Genomic DNA, 15633 nt, shown 5'->3' on the forward strand with positions numbered 1-15633 from the left:
CAGCAACTTCTTTCCAGAAAGAAAAAAAACCCAATAATATCACACAAAGATATTGCTTTCACAGCTGCTATTTGGCTATCCCCATGGTTTTGCAATGTCTTCCTAATTTGGGGGTTGAGTCTGCTCTGTTACATGTAGAGCTTGGCTACACAGGGAACTAACTGCATGTGAAAAATCACCCAGCCGCATGCTGCTTGTAGGAAGCAGTTCACCAGGAAGCTAATGCAGGTGTGTGTTCTTCAGAGCCAAGCAAGGCTATGGGCACCTTACTCCTGCTAATAAATGGCTCTGCTTGGTCTGGGGAAAAAAAAGTTGTGCTTCCTATTCACTCCCCAGGTTATCTCACAATAGCATGGATAGAACTCTTCTTTCTGCTATTCATAACATACAGAAAAACTGACCTTTTTCTGCAATGCATGCACATAGAAGAAATGCAGAAGCTGATTAGCTTTTTCTTTTTATTCCATTATACCATACATCACATAGATGTTATTTACTTGCTTGTGTATACTGTTGCATACTCTGGGCTTGAAAAAGAAGGTCTGAAGCACTGTTGAGACTCTCCCGTGTATTGTGTCCGCTCTTCAGAAAATTCCCACATACCCAGCATGCAATAAAAGCCATTCAAACACCAAGAAGCAGGCTCTTTCAGTCACTGGTGTGCTCCACTGAAAGAAGAAACAGTGAGATGATGGCTGGACAGCCATCAGTACAACTTCATAGTATTTTTCAATTGTGAAGCATTTTGTCCTGTTTTTTCTCAGTTCTTTTTCAGTTTAGATAATGTGATTTTGCATCTTTCCCAACAAAGTAACCAAATCTTAAGTTTGAAGAAAAACAAGCAAATGAATGGTTTCAGCAGTAGGAACACATAGGTCCTGATGCTAATGTTGACAAACAAGTCAGGTTTATCAGAACAGGATAGCAAGCAAGGACTAAATGCACAGCCCTTTCTGAATATCCTGTGCTCACTCTCACCGCATGCATGTGACACATTCCCCAAGAAGAAAATAGAGCTTACACTGCAGAATGGCAACCTACCATCTTTCAGTGGTTACTTGCATGCATTTTTTCTCCACTAAGCATTCCCACAGTGATATAATTGGGCAGTAGACCTCTAATTAACATTAAGATCCTAAATACCCTTTAGGAAGGAGGCTAGCATTTTCTGAAATCCTTTCCCAGACTTCTCACAGTAATACACCCCACAATTACATGCCAATTTACAGCCTAGATTATAGTCTAACCTCTAATATTTTTATTTCTTTTATTGCCCACTTGTATCTTAGTAGGTACACTCAGAATTCATAAATTATGAGGGAAAGCAAATAAAAGATTGCTCCTACCTTCAAAGAAGAAAGTTCTGAGAGAAACGATTCAGGTTTTCTTTTAGGTTTCGTTGTACCCCTGTAGTAGCAACGTACTAAGTGTCTGACATTTTTCCTTGTTTCATCTCAAGATGCAAACTAGCCACTGTAGTGAAAATGTTCAAAACATCACCTAGATCAATCCTGTTAATATGTAATAGGATCTGAACATACTCTTCACAGGCACCAATTTAAAAATACACTGTGTGCTCTCAAGTGTGAACTTTTGAAAAAATGATTTTACTGTAAAAAAATGGCTGTAAAAATAGCAAGGTGGAATTTTATCATCTCTAGGATTTCCATATCAAATGAGTGCACTTTACAAGTACAATATCGTTTTTTTTGTTCCTCACTTAATAAGCTGCAGATCCAGCTCAGGCTGCAGATCCAGCTCAGGCTCCAGAAGGCATGCTGAATCCCTTCATTCCTGTGCATCAGCACCAGCAACACAGATGTCCTTTGCAGGCCAAATGGGGACTTCATTTACACTCTGCCAGAATATTTAGCTTGAGTCTCTTCTCATGTGTGTGATTTTTACTGCCATTCCTCCTGATTTTCACTTTATAACTGATATCAGCATCTGACTGCTGTGTTCAAAATACATCTTCATTCTCACTTCAGTTGATTTTGATGGGTTTAGACAGAAGTAGGTAACAGACCTGTGCTGAGGTCTGCTAGTCATTCTGTCATAATCCAAGATATTAATGTTTCAGCACCTACAACCATAAAAAATGTAAATATAAATAGATATTTTTAAACATAAAAATAAGCATTCTCCAGTACATTTCTATGTAAGTGTAAGGAACAGGTAAGTGAAATATGCCATTTAGGTAAATGAGAACATGTCATTTTTATACACCATTTCAGGGATGTAAAAAAACCACACACTTTGAGGTAAAATAAGCATGAAGGACTCCCACACTTTTTATGGTTGCAGGTGCGTTAGCACCTCGTTTTTATCACCCTCACATGAATAGGCAGGTTTGTAATGCTGTTTTGGTTATTACACCTCTGGGTTTAATCTTCTCATTTCTCTAATCATTTTCCTTTTTTTCTGAGACACTTTTATAAAAGAAAAATAGATAAAAATACTACTGAAATTGTGTAATTTCCTCCTTTCAACTCCCCAAACAACTAAATGGTGGCAAACACTTACATATCTGTCTGGGGTAAGCCTAAGTGGAAATAGAACAGAGCAATGTTTTCCCATGCTACATAAAAAGGATGTTTGCCTTGCCTGTGTTTCTTGTTCTGGTTTTGTTCCTATGCTGAAAATACAAGTTGGATTTCAGCATCACATGTAATAATAATAATAATAATAATAACTAATATTTTTTTTTCTTATTCTAGAACACAACAGAAGAGGTTCTAACTACCATAGCTGGAGTAACTGGAGTTGTGATTACTGTGGCTTTAATTCTGATCATGACTTCATCCACAGAGCTCATCAGAAGGTCATCCTATGAGGTGTTCTGGTACACCCATCACCTCTTTGTGGTTTTTTTTATTGGTTTAATATTTCATGGTATGGGGTAAGTATCTGCATGAACTACATAAGGTGTATGTACACAGTCTGAGTTGAAACATGATTCAAATCTATAATACTGTGTCCTTCTGTTAATAAGCTGCTGGGATCCTTGCTTAGAGACAGATTGCAAAATGAAAGCACTTTGAAATTTAAACACACCATTTTTATGAGGACTGAAAGTGTGTTTTGGTTCTTTCAAACCCTTCTCACAACCTGCACCTTATCAATAGATCAGAATGAATGAATGAATGAACTTCCACTGCTGGGAACTGGGGCCATTCCAGATTAGGAATCAAACCGTTGTGGGTTCAATTTAATAAGACAGACCTTTTCCTCAGTCCTTTGGACACGCAAAGAAGACCCAGTGAGCCACGAGAGCTTTCAGCATGTCAGCTACTCAGTGGTGAATGTCCCTGTGGACATTCTCCTGTGTATCCATAAAAGTAAAGTGGTTTTGTCCCTCTTTCGCTATGGGAAAAAGAACTGCAGATTTCCTCACCATAAGGAAGCAGTATGCAGTAGTGGTGGGCACTATATTGTGAACCATGTCGGTTCTCCAGGTCTAAATGACTGTAGTAGCAAACATCTCAAGTTTAGCACTAGCCTAATTAGGTGGCTTTTAGGGAGAGGAGTGCCGGGTCACTGATTCTCTCCCTGTTATTCGTCACAAGAGAAAAATCTGTACTGTTGGTACAGGGCTCCTGTTTGAAGGGAATCTGCTTAAGAAGCTCAGGGGGCAATAAATCCCCTGCCTATTCCGTGTGAGAGCAAGGAGGCACCTGTTGGTGGAAAAAGTTTCTATCTTCTGTTTCCAGCTCCACCAACTTCTCCTTCCTTTCCCTTGTTCACTTCCCTCCTTTTCCCACTGTCATTTATAATAGCATTATTATGAATCTCCTGCAGTGCATCTATATTAGCATTTTAATTCAGATAGGGAGTACAGTTTTGAAGCACATCTCCTGGTCCTCCTCACTTACTATGCTTTTGTTCATACCAGGGAGCAGTCTCAGAGTGCATGACCTGGATTGCTTTTGGATGAAACTCTGCTGAAAGATTAGTCTCTGGGAATACTACCATGTGGTCCAAGTACTAACAAGTGATTAGTTCATGGGACCAAACTAGAGCTAATCCAAAGTAACCCCCTGAACGTATGCAATGCAAAGCCCTCAGCAAATAGTGCTTTGCTCTATAGATCTTCTGTTGACTACCTAGAGTGTGCATAGCTTCGAGCTGTTGTAATGCTTTTCAGATCTATGGACAGAGTCACTTCATGTTATCATAATGTGCTTCTTGTGTCTGTTTTGTAAAACATTCAGATGATATTGCCCACCTCTAAAGTACATACAGACAATTATTCTCTGATGCACAGGAACTTCTTAGCCAACAGCAGTGTGTGCATGTGTCTGTTCCCTTGAGGTGCACGGAGTCACCACAGGGCAAATAACAGGCTTGTACAATGTTTTGTGGTGTGTTACTATTCTCACCTCCTCCCTTGTGATTTGAGAGTTGTCACATTTAGTTTGGCTTTGAGTGTGCCTGAAATTGGCCCAGTTAATTAGTCCTACGCTTCAGAGGCACAGCTGCAAACAAATGCAGTAAACTGTATTCTGGCCTGATTAAAAAGGCCTGTCTCTCTCTTTCAAATATTTTCAAACAACTATAATGAACACTTTAAACTTTCAGCTTTGGAAGGTCCATCTACATAGCCAACTGATTGACACTCCTCAGCAAGTGATTTCTCTGAAAAGGGGACACTTATTTAACACCAATATCAATAGCATTAAACAAGCATGACAGTTGCTCCAGGCTGGGGGTAGACTGCAACAGAACAGCCCCCTGCTGCCCCAACACATCTCTGCCACTACTGCTTATAAAAAGGAGTGAGCCAAAAATCAAGGTTTCATTCACTTTCCATCTCTTCCTCCTCAGGTGGCTGAACAAAAGCAACTGCCCCCTGGAGCCTGCCTCTTTTTCTATCTAGGAGGTGGCAGTTCACGACACAGCCACATAAAAGAAGGCAGTTCTTCTTATCCTCTACTTTCTCATAACACAAGTGCAGGGCAGGCTAAAGTTGTAGAGCCAAAGTAAGCATGGAAGGGAAAAAGAGAGAAACAATACGAAACAGACAGGATTTCCTGTAAAAATCTTCCTTCTCTACCCATAATCAACACCAGCTGAAGCCCATTTAAACTGACTAGTCAGGATTGATGTGTCTGGGAAAACTCACATCGTTAACATTTTCTGAAGTAAGGAAGCTAGAATTTAATGTTTAGAAAGCACACATCTCATTACAGTCCTCCAATTTTATTTTCAGCTTTCAAAAATGCATTTAGAAAGCAGCAAAGGAAAGAGAAGGCCTGTCACTATTAAGTATTATAATTTTTCTAAACAATACCAGAGTCTCATATATAGAAGAGGTCAAAGCATCTGCTCCAAAGAACTTACATTGAAATTTTGCTACAGACGGTATGTGATCTGTGCAAGGACTCTCCATCTTCAGATGCATTTACATATACCACTCCTTCACTTGGTAGAAAAATCATGGCAAACCTAAAGGATACGTGATTTGAACAAGAGAGCAGAACAGGCTTGAGAGAGCCAACTGTTGAACATTCAGCTGAATGCATATCTGCATTCAAGTAGTAGTACAAAACCTACAGATACTTAGAAAAATTGCAAAGCATATCACTGATGAATATTTTTGTTTTAAGTCAGCTTGTTCGAGGTCAGACACCTCAGAGTCTGCTGCTTCACAATGTCACTTACTGTAAAGATCACTATTTGGAATGGGAGAAAGCCACTCAGTGTCCCCTGCCACAGTTTTCAGGCAACAGACCTGTGGTAAGAGTGATGTTTGTCTTCTGTTCTTAACTTAATGCTCTTCCTTAAAAGACCAAATGTCTTAGCAAATAGGTAGCTGGAGTGTATGCTGCTATTAACTGGCACTTAGCATAATGTTTTGAGAGTTATGTTACATTTCTGTTCCATGACCTCTCCCTGTACAGTAGGAAGATAGTGATCCCTACCTTACAAATATATACAGATAAAGGGTGCTATGTAAAATTTTGGTGTTATAAATAATTATTATTTCTGGAAGATCCTTTAGTTAGGCAAAACTCACATTGAAAGGTATGGATTTCAGAATTGGTCTCTCGCTATTTAAATCTGTTGTGTACACTTATTTTTTATTATTCAGTATCACCAATATCCTTGATGTGTTTGTTGCACAAATATAGTCTCTAGGTGAAAATCTTATAAGGGTAGAGATACAGAAAATACAATGGAACAGAAAATCTAGGGATGCAAATTATTATTATTATAACTAATAATGCTTTAATATGGATATTCTAAATATCAAGGGAGAGTAAGTCGGAGATAAAATTATGCCCTTGCTTTGGGGCACATACTTATCGTCCAGCCTTGAGATCTTAAGTTAGGTAAAAAGGAGAGAATTTGAAAATGAGAATTATGAAAGGGAAAGGAGAAAGGCAAGAAAAACGTCCCACAGAAGGGTGGTTTTGCTGCAACAAGATTGCAAATCCACAGGGGGTAATTAAGTAGCAGACTTGTACAGTATGTCAGATGTCTAGCATCTAAACAAAATCATTTAACATTTACAACTAAAGATTTAGATTGCTCATATGCAAGTTTTTGTTATTCCTTCCAAAAAGAGAAAGAATACCAAAAGAAATCTTAAAGGGGAATAATTAGCATTCAGTATCTTGTAGCTCTTTTAATGGCTGACATAGATTTTTCTTAAACTAAGCTATTGTTAGCCACTATCCAACCCGCATATTAATGAGAAAGTGAATTCCTCTCTAAAAATTTCAGCTACAATGTCGCCATAAAAATCAATACCTGACTACGCACTGTGAATACAGACACAAGCTTGCTTCCAACAGCACGTCTTGACATTCATTATCATAAAGCTAACCGATAGAACTTTCACTTCTCTGTGTTAAACCTAGTATGCCACACTTTCCTGCATACCCAAGGCCATACTTGCAAAGTCACATTAAATGAATTGTGATATCACCATATGGCACATAGAGCATGTATAAGAACGGTACTTTGCTGGATGGGTAATGCACTGTGGTCTGATACCTGATGGACACTTGGTTAGCAAAATTCATTCAGAAAATAAAAATCCATGGTGAGATCTCTGCAGTGCCCACAGGGACAGATGCAGATGTGACTGAGGCAGGGAGGGGACAGCTCTGTGCACAGCTGTGACCACATTTGGGGGCACCAGACTGGCCCTGCTGGCCATTGCTCCTGGGGGAGGCTAATGAGACCAAGCCCATCTCTCAGTAATGCCACACCTGCTCCCTGCTCCATATTTCAGCCCATGGGAGCCTGATCTGGCTCCCACTGGGGATGCTGAAGCACTTTGGTCGTAGCCGGGGCATGTGGACTTCTGTTCTTGTGTTTTCTCCTGAGTCATCGCTGCCCCATCAGCAAATTCTCGTTACAGGAGGAAATCGCCAGTTGGGCGAGAATACGGATGTCCTGATTATCCAGCTAGGAGCTGTGTTGCTTAGCAGCCCACCCTTCCCAGTCGATGCCCTGTTGTCCTAAACCAACCAAAAGACATTTCAAATTGAATGTTCTGTTGTGCTGGAGCAACGGCACAGTTGAAACCTGAACTGAGCTCCTATCTCATAGGATAGCCTTAACATTCCTGTCACGTGCTTTTATTTACAGGTAGCACAAATAGAAGGGAGAAAAAACAGGTTTCATCATTACTGTGGCTTGATATATGCTAATATATTCAAGATATGTGAGATTACCCACTGTGCAGAGACACCTGTAGTATTTAGGGACAACGGATGAGTTGAATTTCTGCTTTAACTCAGAATCTTCTGGCTTATGCTGGCTTCTTCCCATTATTAAATCATGCATTTTTTAAATTTAATTTTCAAGATTTAACCTTGGGAAATTGCCACTCCATCCTCTTAGCACTTTCTAAGGAAGCCACATAATTTTATGGCTTGCCTCTCATAAATGATACTTTACAACCTGTGTTACTCAGCTTGCAGAGCAAAGTCAATGTTTCAGCAAGTAAAGTTACTCTTTGGAGATTTTAAAAACCACTTGGAGTCTTCAGTTAGCTCGAATGATCTATGTGTGTAGTTAGACTGGAAATAAAACAGTATCTTCTATAGACAAAAAGAATTGAAATTTTTAATCCTGAAGATTGAATTATATCTAATTATCTAAGCTGTCATAGTACAACAGAATAAAATCATCAGCTAGTATACTTGAATAGCCAAGTACCTTTGATTGTTAAAGTGATCAGTACATGAGTGATCAGCAAGTACAAGTACAGCAATCATCTACAATACTTAAAGTACAATCAGCTTAGTATCCTAGATCAACAAAACACATTTACTGATACAGAGCAGACTAATGGATTAAATGGAAATATATCCCATTCCTTTAATTGAATATTTGGGACTTAATGTTTTTTCATGCAGCATCAGAAAATTCACAGCTGACAATGAGAGCTACTCCCATCTGACCCTTCTGAAATATTTTCAACTCTAAAGAGCAACAAAATAGTAAGGCCATGGGCAATATTGTATAAATGTATGCATCTATACTTCCTTGTGTCCAATGACATCTCTATACAACTCCTAAATAAATTAATCTTTTTGACTGTTAGTAGGAATAGATTTTAAAGGCTGGTTCTTGGCCAGAATACAGATGGTTATTAGCACTGCTTTTGGAGTGTGTCCGTGAAGGAGTCCCATATGTCTGCTCCAAGAGAAAGCCAGAATTGTTACCATAACACAAGAAATACTGTCTTGAGAAAGGTGGAGCAAAAATCACAGAAGAGAATTCAAATCATCTTCTTTTAGGCTAACTGCTGTTTTATGCCAGAAATGCAATATATTTTTGTAGAAATTAAAATAAATTTGTGGATTTTTAACATGCAACTTTCTACAGGCTTGGAAGTGGATTTTAAGTCCTGTGGTGTTGTATATCTGTGAAAGAATCATTAGATTTTGGAGATTTCGACAGGAGGTGGTCATTACTAAGGTATGCAATGTAGCTTGCATAACTGCATAAAAAGAACCAAATGCCAATGATTTTTTTTTTTATTGATAATTTCTCTATATTATGATCTTCCTTTTTGCTTCTAGTTTCAGCAGCTCTTCCATGAGTACCATGGTTTCAACCAAGTACTGATTTTATGTTTTGCATTTATTCCAGTAGCAAATCTATAAGTACATTCCATATGAGATCAAACTTGACTGACAAAGTACCAGACTTATGAGACTCTACCACCATAACACAGACCTCTCTGGTCAGAGAATATCTTTTTTTTTCTGAAGTGAAACCCACATACTACTGCAGTAAATGGCACAGAAACCATCGACTTCAGTAGGATACAGTTTTTGCTTTCAAATCTGGAGTCTTCCAGGAGATTAAGGGATGTATTATCAATTAGCATAAATGGTCAAAGATTCATTAACATCAGTACAACTGTGACAATTTATCCCAGCTGTAAATATCTTTATGTACTTAGGGCCTATTTAATACACAGCAGAATGAATCAGGAATGCTGCTCTTGAAGCAGCCCAGTCCTCACATATCTAGCCAGTGATCAGAATCAAGCTTATCTTGTATGAAGGAAAAAGCATGCTGGATAAATCTTGTTGCTGATTTCACAAAGTGGCTGTGATCTGAGAATCTCAGTATAGTATGTGTGACATGTATAGAACTGGCTGCTTAACTGAGATGAGCTCTTAATAAAAGTATATTAGAACTGAACTTACTGGGCTTGAGTCTTTCTGCAAAATCAACAATAACCCCATATCGGTCAATTGTGTTACTTGACGGTAAAACTGGAAAATCATTCCAGTCAATTAAAGAATACTTTTGCCTAGGCTCTACTATGATAGAAAGTTGTCAAAGTTTTGATTTGTTACAGCCTTTACTCTGCTTCCTAGACTCATAATTCAAGTTGTCACATGTTACATACTGTAAGTGCTCTCAAGCTGTCAGGCAGCAACAGCACTACAACATATAGAATAGATCATTATCTACAAGACTTTTAAAACTTACTATGCATCCCAATTTCTATTAACTTTTGGCTGAAATGAAGTAGAAATGATTATAAAGTCATCTGTAGCTGAATGGAAATAAACAATTACCTTTCTAATAGGCCCTTTTTTATTGTTTAGTGCCCTTTTTATAGGATCTATTTTAATATAGGCCCTTTTATTATTGTTTAGGTGGTGATGCATTCCTCTGGAGTCCTTGAACTTCATATGAAGAAAAGTGGCTTTAAAATGGAACCCGGTCAATACATCTTTCTGCAGTGCTCATCTGTCTCACAGCTGGAGTGGCATCCTTTCACACTCACTTCAGCTCCAGAGGAAGAATTCTTCAGTGTTCACATAAGAGTTGCTGGGGACTGGACCGCAGCCCTCTTCAAGGCCTTTGAAGCAGAGGAAAAAGCTTTCAGGGAGCTGTGGATGTTACCAAGGTTTGAATAATAAACAATACATTTCAAAATGTTAATTTTACTTTTTAAAATAAATTTTAACATTTTAATTTTAATTAATTATGTGTGTATTCTTTGTGACACAGTATTATATCACAGTCCTAGATCCATAAATATGTCATTTTACTAAAGAGCTATAAGCAAACATAGTCATGAACTTAGGCCAATGGCTATCAGGAAGACCTGACGACTAATCCAAGATTTAAAGTCCATCTGTGCTTATATCTATATTTATATCTATCTATATATGTATCATCTATATTTGTATCATCTATATCTGTAGATATCCATTTCGATAGGTGGGTATTTATGAATTAAATTAAAATGACATTAGAAGCTATCTGCTAGCTATTTGCCTGAACGTATTCTCCTGATGGCACCCATCACCTGCTATTCAAATGTCCAGTTTTTACCTTAGATATTCTGTGGCCCTAGAAACTTCTTCCAGAACCTTACTTTTTTCCAGCAGTCTCTCTCAACTCTGTTGCTGGTGTCCAAAATCTGTCCAATTTACAAAGGTTATCAGCGTTCAAATTCTGTGTCCTTGGCAAACTAACGCAAACAGGTTGATTCTTCATTGGTACAAGTCAACAGGGCTCCACTGAAGTTAATGGACCCACCTTGCCTTACAATAGCTAAATATCTGGACATATATGTAATGAATTTAACTATTTCTGCTGTAGTGGAGATTCTAGGGAAAGAAAATGGCCCAGCACAGGATAATTTGAATTCTAGTGGAGTGTGTAGGGCCCAGACATGAAAATGCTATTTTTCCCCCTTGAAAATTGGTTTTGATGAGGGAGTTCTAGTAAAGCTGAGAGCAAACAGCACTTGTTTAACTACATTTATATAATTTAATGGGATCTGGATGCTAAAGAACATTCCCCTAAAAAGCTTATAGATGCCATCAAGCTACACAGGCTTACTAGAATGTGGGGGCAGAGAAGAAAGCCTGGTCCAGATCTTGCATTGTATCAGTTAATAAGAATTAGAAATGAAAGTTGTGCCTTTGTTAAAGGCAACTGGAATGAGAAGTATGCCATTTCAGCAGAACTGGGACAGAAATGGTCTGAAGTGATTGACAGCCAGTGTGAAGAATGAGAAAGAGAAAAATGTTATCAAATGTTGCTGGCCACAATACAGGTTGAAATTAATGTGCTGTCATATATGAAGACTCTTCTTTTTAATCTTGTTAGGGTGCCTAATGCCATCACTCCGTTGCTTTCTTGCAATCTATTAAAAAGAATATTTCAATAGTTAAGCTAGCAATAAAGCAAAAAGTTTTTTCATAGGTACCAATATCTAAAAATAATAACCAAATCAGTGACTATATTAAAAAATAACATACAGCAAAAACTGAGCAGAAGACAGAAGACATTTAGCAACTTAATTGTAAGGTAAGGTTCTAAAAATAAAAAATATATATTGTAATTAATAAAGGAGGATTAAAATAAAATATACATACATTTATATACATAGAAAAGACTGTTAGTTGTAATTTCTGGTTAATTTGAGAGATAAGACCATAGAACAGACTATTACTATAAAAATCATTAAATTCCATCTTATGTTTCTTAGGTTTTTTTGGCTCACATTATTGCCAATTAAGCACATTGTCCCAGAATTTTACTCCTCTTAGGGTCAGGAGTACTACAAATTTCTGCTGATCAGGATGTTTAAGTTTCAAAAATAACACAAGAATCCTCTAATGTCACTTTTTCAAACTAAACAGTTTCCCTGCCTTCCCCAAACATACAGTACTTCTTTCTAATGAAACTGTGTAGATAGACATAAAGAATGTGGACAACTCAAACCATAGTTAGAAACTTTTTACATCCCTATTTTCTAGTCCTCTCTTGGCATATGCAGAAGTAATTTTTTTGCCACTTTATTTACTGTCCTCCTACCTTCCTCCATGCTCTCTAGATCAAATGAATGGGTTGTATAGGTTGGTTTTATGTTTTCCCTCTTTCTCCTCCCTACTTCTCTGAGTCTTTGTATTAGTCTAAGCTTTCTAGCTATGGGAACCGCAAGGTGTCCAAATAGATTATGAAATCTCTGCCATTGGAGAGTTTAGGAGCAGACTGACTAGACAAATATCTGTAAAGAATGATTTAGATAAAATTGATCCTGTCTTGTAGCATGGAGACAGATTCAAGAATCTCTTGAAATTCCTTCTAGATCAATTTTTCTCAATCTGTTAACAATAGTGAGAATTGCTACCAAGCTCGCATTGAACTATATAGAACGTTCACCTGAAAGCAGTTCTTAGACACTGAGTTCTTAGATATCTGAAGCCAAATCTTCAAAAGTTATCCTTGAGTAGCTGTTTCAGTTTGCACTTACAGACCATTTGAAATATTGAAATAAAAACAAACCTTGCAACAAGTACAACTGAAAGAGAAAATGCTAAGACTTTAGGTACACTTAAGGAAAGCAACAGTAGGGCTTCAGATACACTGCATCCCTATATATGTGTATATCATTGCTTGGTGCTCCCCCTTTCTTTTCTTGTTAAAACACTTCATTTTTCTTATGTCTGCATATTTGTTTGTACTATTTAAACTGAATTTTTAAGATAATTCATGCAATAATGAGCACAAAGCAAGAAGAAATCTGGAAGAGAGGAAACTCATTTTTTCTGAAAATGGGTGTTAGATTGTGAAACAATCTTCCAGAGAAGGGAATGGAAACTTTCTCATTTATGTTATTTAAAGACAGACTGGACAGAGCACTCAGAAGTATAGTGTATATTTACATTCCATGTTTCTAGGGGAATGGATCTGATTATTTAATACTCTTTTTCATCTCTAATTTTGACCAAAATGAATGCTTTAACACAGGAGTAAGTAACATAAACAAGTGGTTCTGCTCACAAATTTCCCCTTTATGCCAGTTACTAAGTACAATATTATTGCCAAAAATATATTTTTGGAATTCTGGTTTCTCTGAAAGAGCTGAGAAAATAGTAGTTTCCTTGCATATGATGACTTCCTTCTTGCTTTCTCTTTTATTACTTTTATACATATAGAGAACTTTTCAAAATGATTAATATAATCTGTTCCTCTCTGCTTTGATATATACAGTATAGAAAATAAAGCTCTAAAAACAGGATGCTTTTCAGTAATTCATAATTAAATATGCAAATTCCACAGCTAAATTTGGACATGCATTAATATGACTAATCACATTCCAGAAAGCCAGAAAATTGCAATTGCATGCTTAAATAGATGGCCAGACCCCAAAACCACATGGGTGCTCTTGTTCTCTCATTTCAGGAAAAACAGTTGCTTTGCTATTAAATGGCACCCTCTGAAAATTAAACGCATTTGTATGTGTAATTCATGTGCCAGCTTAGACATGTCTTTCTCTCTTTCATTTTAACACATTCAAAAGAAGCCCAATTTTTAAAAATGTAGCCCAACAGATTTTAACTTTTACATCCCTTTGACATGTTGCTGACTCTTAACTAAATGTCTTGCTGCTGTAGATTGGCCGTGGATGGACCATATGGAGCTGCAACTACAGATGTTTTTCACTACCAAGTGAGCGTATGCATTGCAGCAGGAATAGGAGTCACACCATTTGCCTCTATTCTAAAATCCATTTGGTACAAATGCTGCAATCCTAGCACAGTACTGACACTGCAGAAGGTAGGTGTGAAAGTTTATCACTCTGTTAAAAAGTTCCACAAATGAGCTTATTTTGCCAAAGTTGAAGAGGCAGTTCAGAGTTAGAGACTCACTTGAGTGCTCTAACTCACCCCCAGAAGTAGTCACTCGCAAGGCACTGAAAAATGGAAAAACTAGCTTCCTCATTTAGGCTGTTAAGGCTGGTACCTCACGTGAGGTGGTGTGAATAACCTCTTCCGCTCCCCCATTTGCAGGCGCATTTGCACAAGTCCCCTCTCTCTCCTTCCTTTTCCTACACCTCTCCTTTGCTGGCTCTGCTCTTGTCTGACCTCTCAGGGAGCCTGTCTGGATTACTAACCCAGGCAATACTCGGTTGATCCATTTCTGCCAGTGCAGGGAGCAGAATCTGCTAGCAGACAATCAAGCAAGTCCCAGAGCTGCCCCACAAGGAGGTAGAGCTCGGGCCGGGGGGCTCCAAGAGGAGAGAAGAACCAGCCTTGTTACATTGGTAAACCCCGGCTTGCCTATCTACACCCTCAACTACTTTTTCCTACTGCAGTTTTTCTACCTCCTTTCTGCTTTCCAGCTGTTTCAGTTGCTGTTGCATGGTGGGGCCTCCTGAATTCACTGTCATTTCCAGATGGAAGAAGGTAGCCTTTATTGAAATATTTTTTTATTAAAAGTTACGGAATCAGTTTTTCAGTAGTAATTGGAAACAAACAGGGAATCTCTTGCAAATAGATAGGTAGGTAGGCAGGTAGGTAGAGAGCTAAAAATTTGTCCTCTTTCCTACAGAAAAATCCTGTAAGTTCATCTCAGACAGTCCTGAAGGGCAGAATATGCTCCTTGCCCAGCTGCAGGTTTCATGAGTGCCCTTTGGCTGAGTGTTCCATCCAGAATGCAGCGTTAGGCAACTATTAGCTGCTTTTGTCATGTTGGAAAATCAGAAGGCTATTAATCAGTATAAAAGGAATACAAAAAGGCCTTTTAAATGTGGAATGAGATGCGTATATCAAGATGCATATTACTGCCTGCAAACAACTTTATTTAATTCATAGAAAAAATATATTGGGGGCTATAAGGCATGGATGGTACCAATTAAGTTAACATACTCTTGATTTGCTAACCTATTATATGTTTTTTGCTAAAGATACATGAGGCAGCACTGGGTGAGGAGAGGTGAAGAAGAGATAATGGTGAGGTAGGGCGAGGGATAAGAAAGTAATGGAAAAAAAATCAGAGTTAAATGTCCTATTCTCTATCCATAGCGGCAAGTGGTAGCTTGTGGCTTCTTTTAGCTCATTTTCCAATGTAAAAGCTGAACTGGGAACTGTTTAACATTTCACATTTAAGGACAGATGTTGCAATTGCATTTGAGTGGACAGATCTCTGAGAGGGTCAGTGCATATGGAGCTGATTGCAGGACCAAGGGGCTGATCTTTATAAATGAAAGAGTGTTACAACAGGCATCTTAATGACAAGCTGCCACTGAAAAAACATCTGGGATTTTAATAACTGAGGAGTTTGAGAAGAGGTTCAAATTGCCAGGGGGGATCTTTGAGGTAGAGAAAGCATTGCGAAGGAAGTGAAATA

The 15633-nt window shown here is 38.1% G+C and overlaps 1 protein-coding gene across 1 annotated transcript in view; it reads left to right on the plus strand.

Moving 5' to 3' along the window:
- The window catches only part of NOX3 (NADPH oxidase 3), a 40527-nt gene that overhangs the window by 12854 nt on the left and 12040 nt on the right, over window positions 1-15633 (plus strand). The window contains exons 6-10 of the mRNA XM_026079232.1: window positions 2718-2899; window positions 5607-5736; window positions 8845-8937; window positions 10137-10390; window positions 13899-14061. Of these exons, the coding sequence (XP_025935017.1) occupies window positions 2718-2899; window positions 5607-5736; window positions 8845-8937; window positions 10137-10390; window positions 13899-14061 (822 nt within the window). The remainder of the gene's footprint in view (window positions 1-2717; window positions 2900-5606; window positions 5737-8844; window positions 8938-10136; window positions 10391-13898; window positions 14062-15633) is intronic.

The sequence above is a fragment of the Apteryx rowi genome, unplaced genomic scaffold, assembly GCF_003343035.1.
Source record: "Apteryx rowi isolate R43461 unplaced genomic scaffold, aptRow1 scaffold_495, whole genome shotgun sequence".
Taxonomy (NCBI): Eukaryota; Metazoa; Chordata; class Aves; order Apterygiformes; family Apterygidae; genus Apteryx; species Apteryx rowi.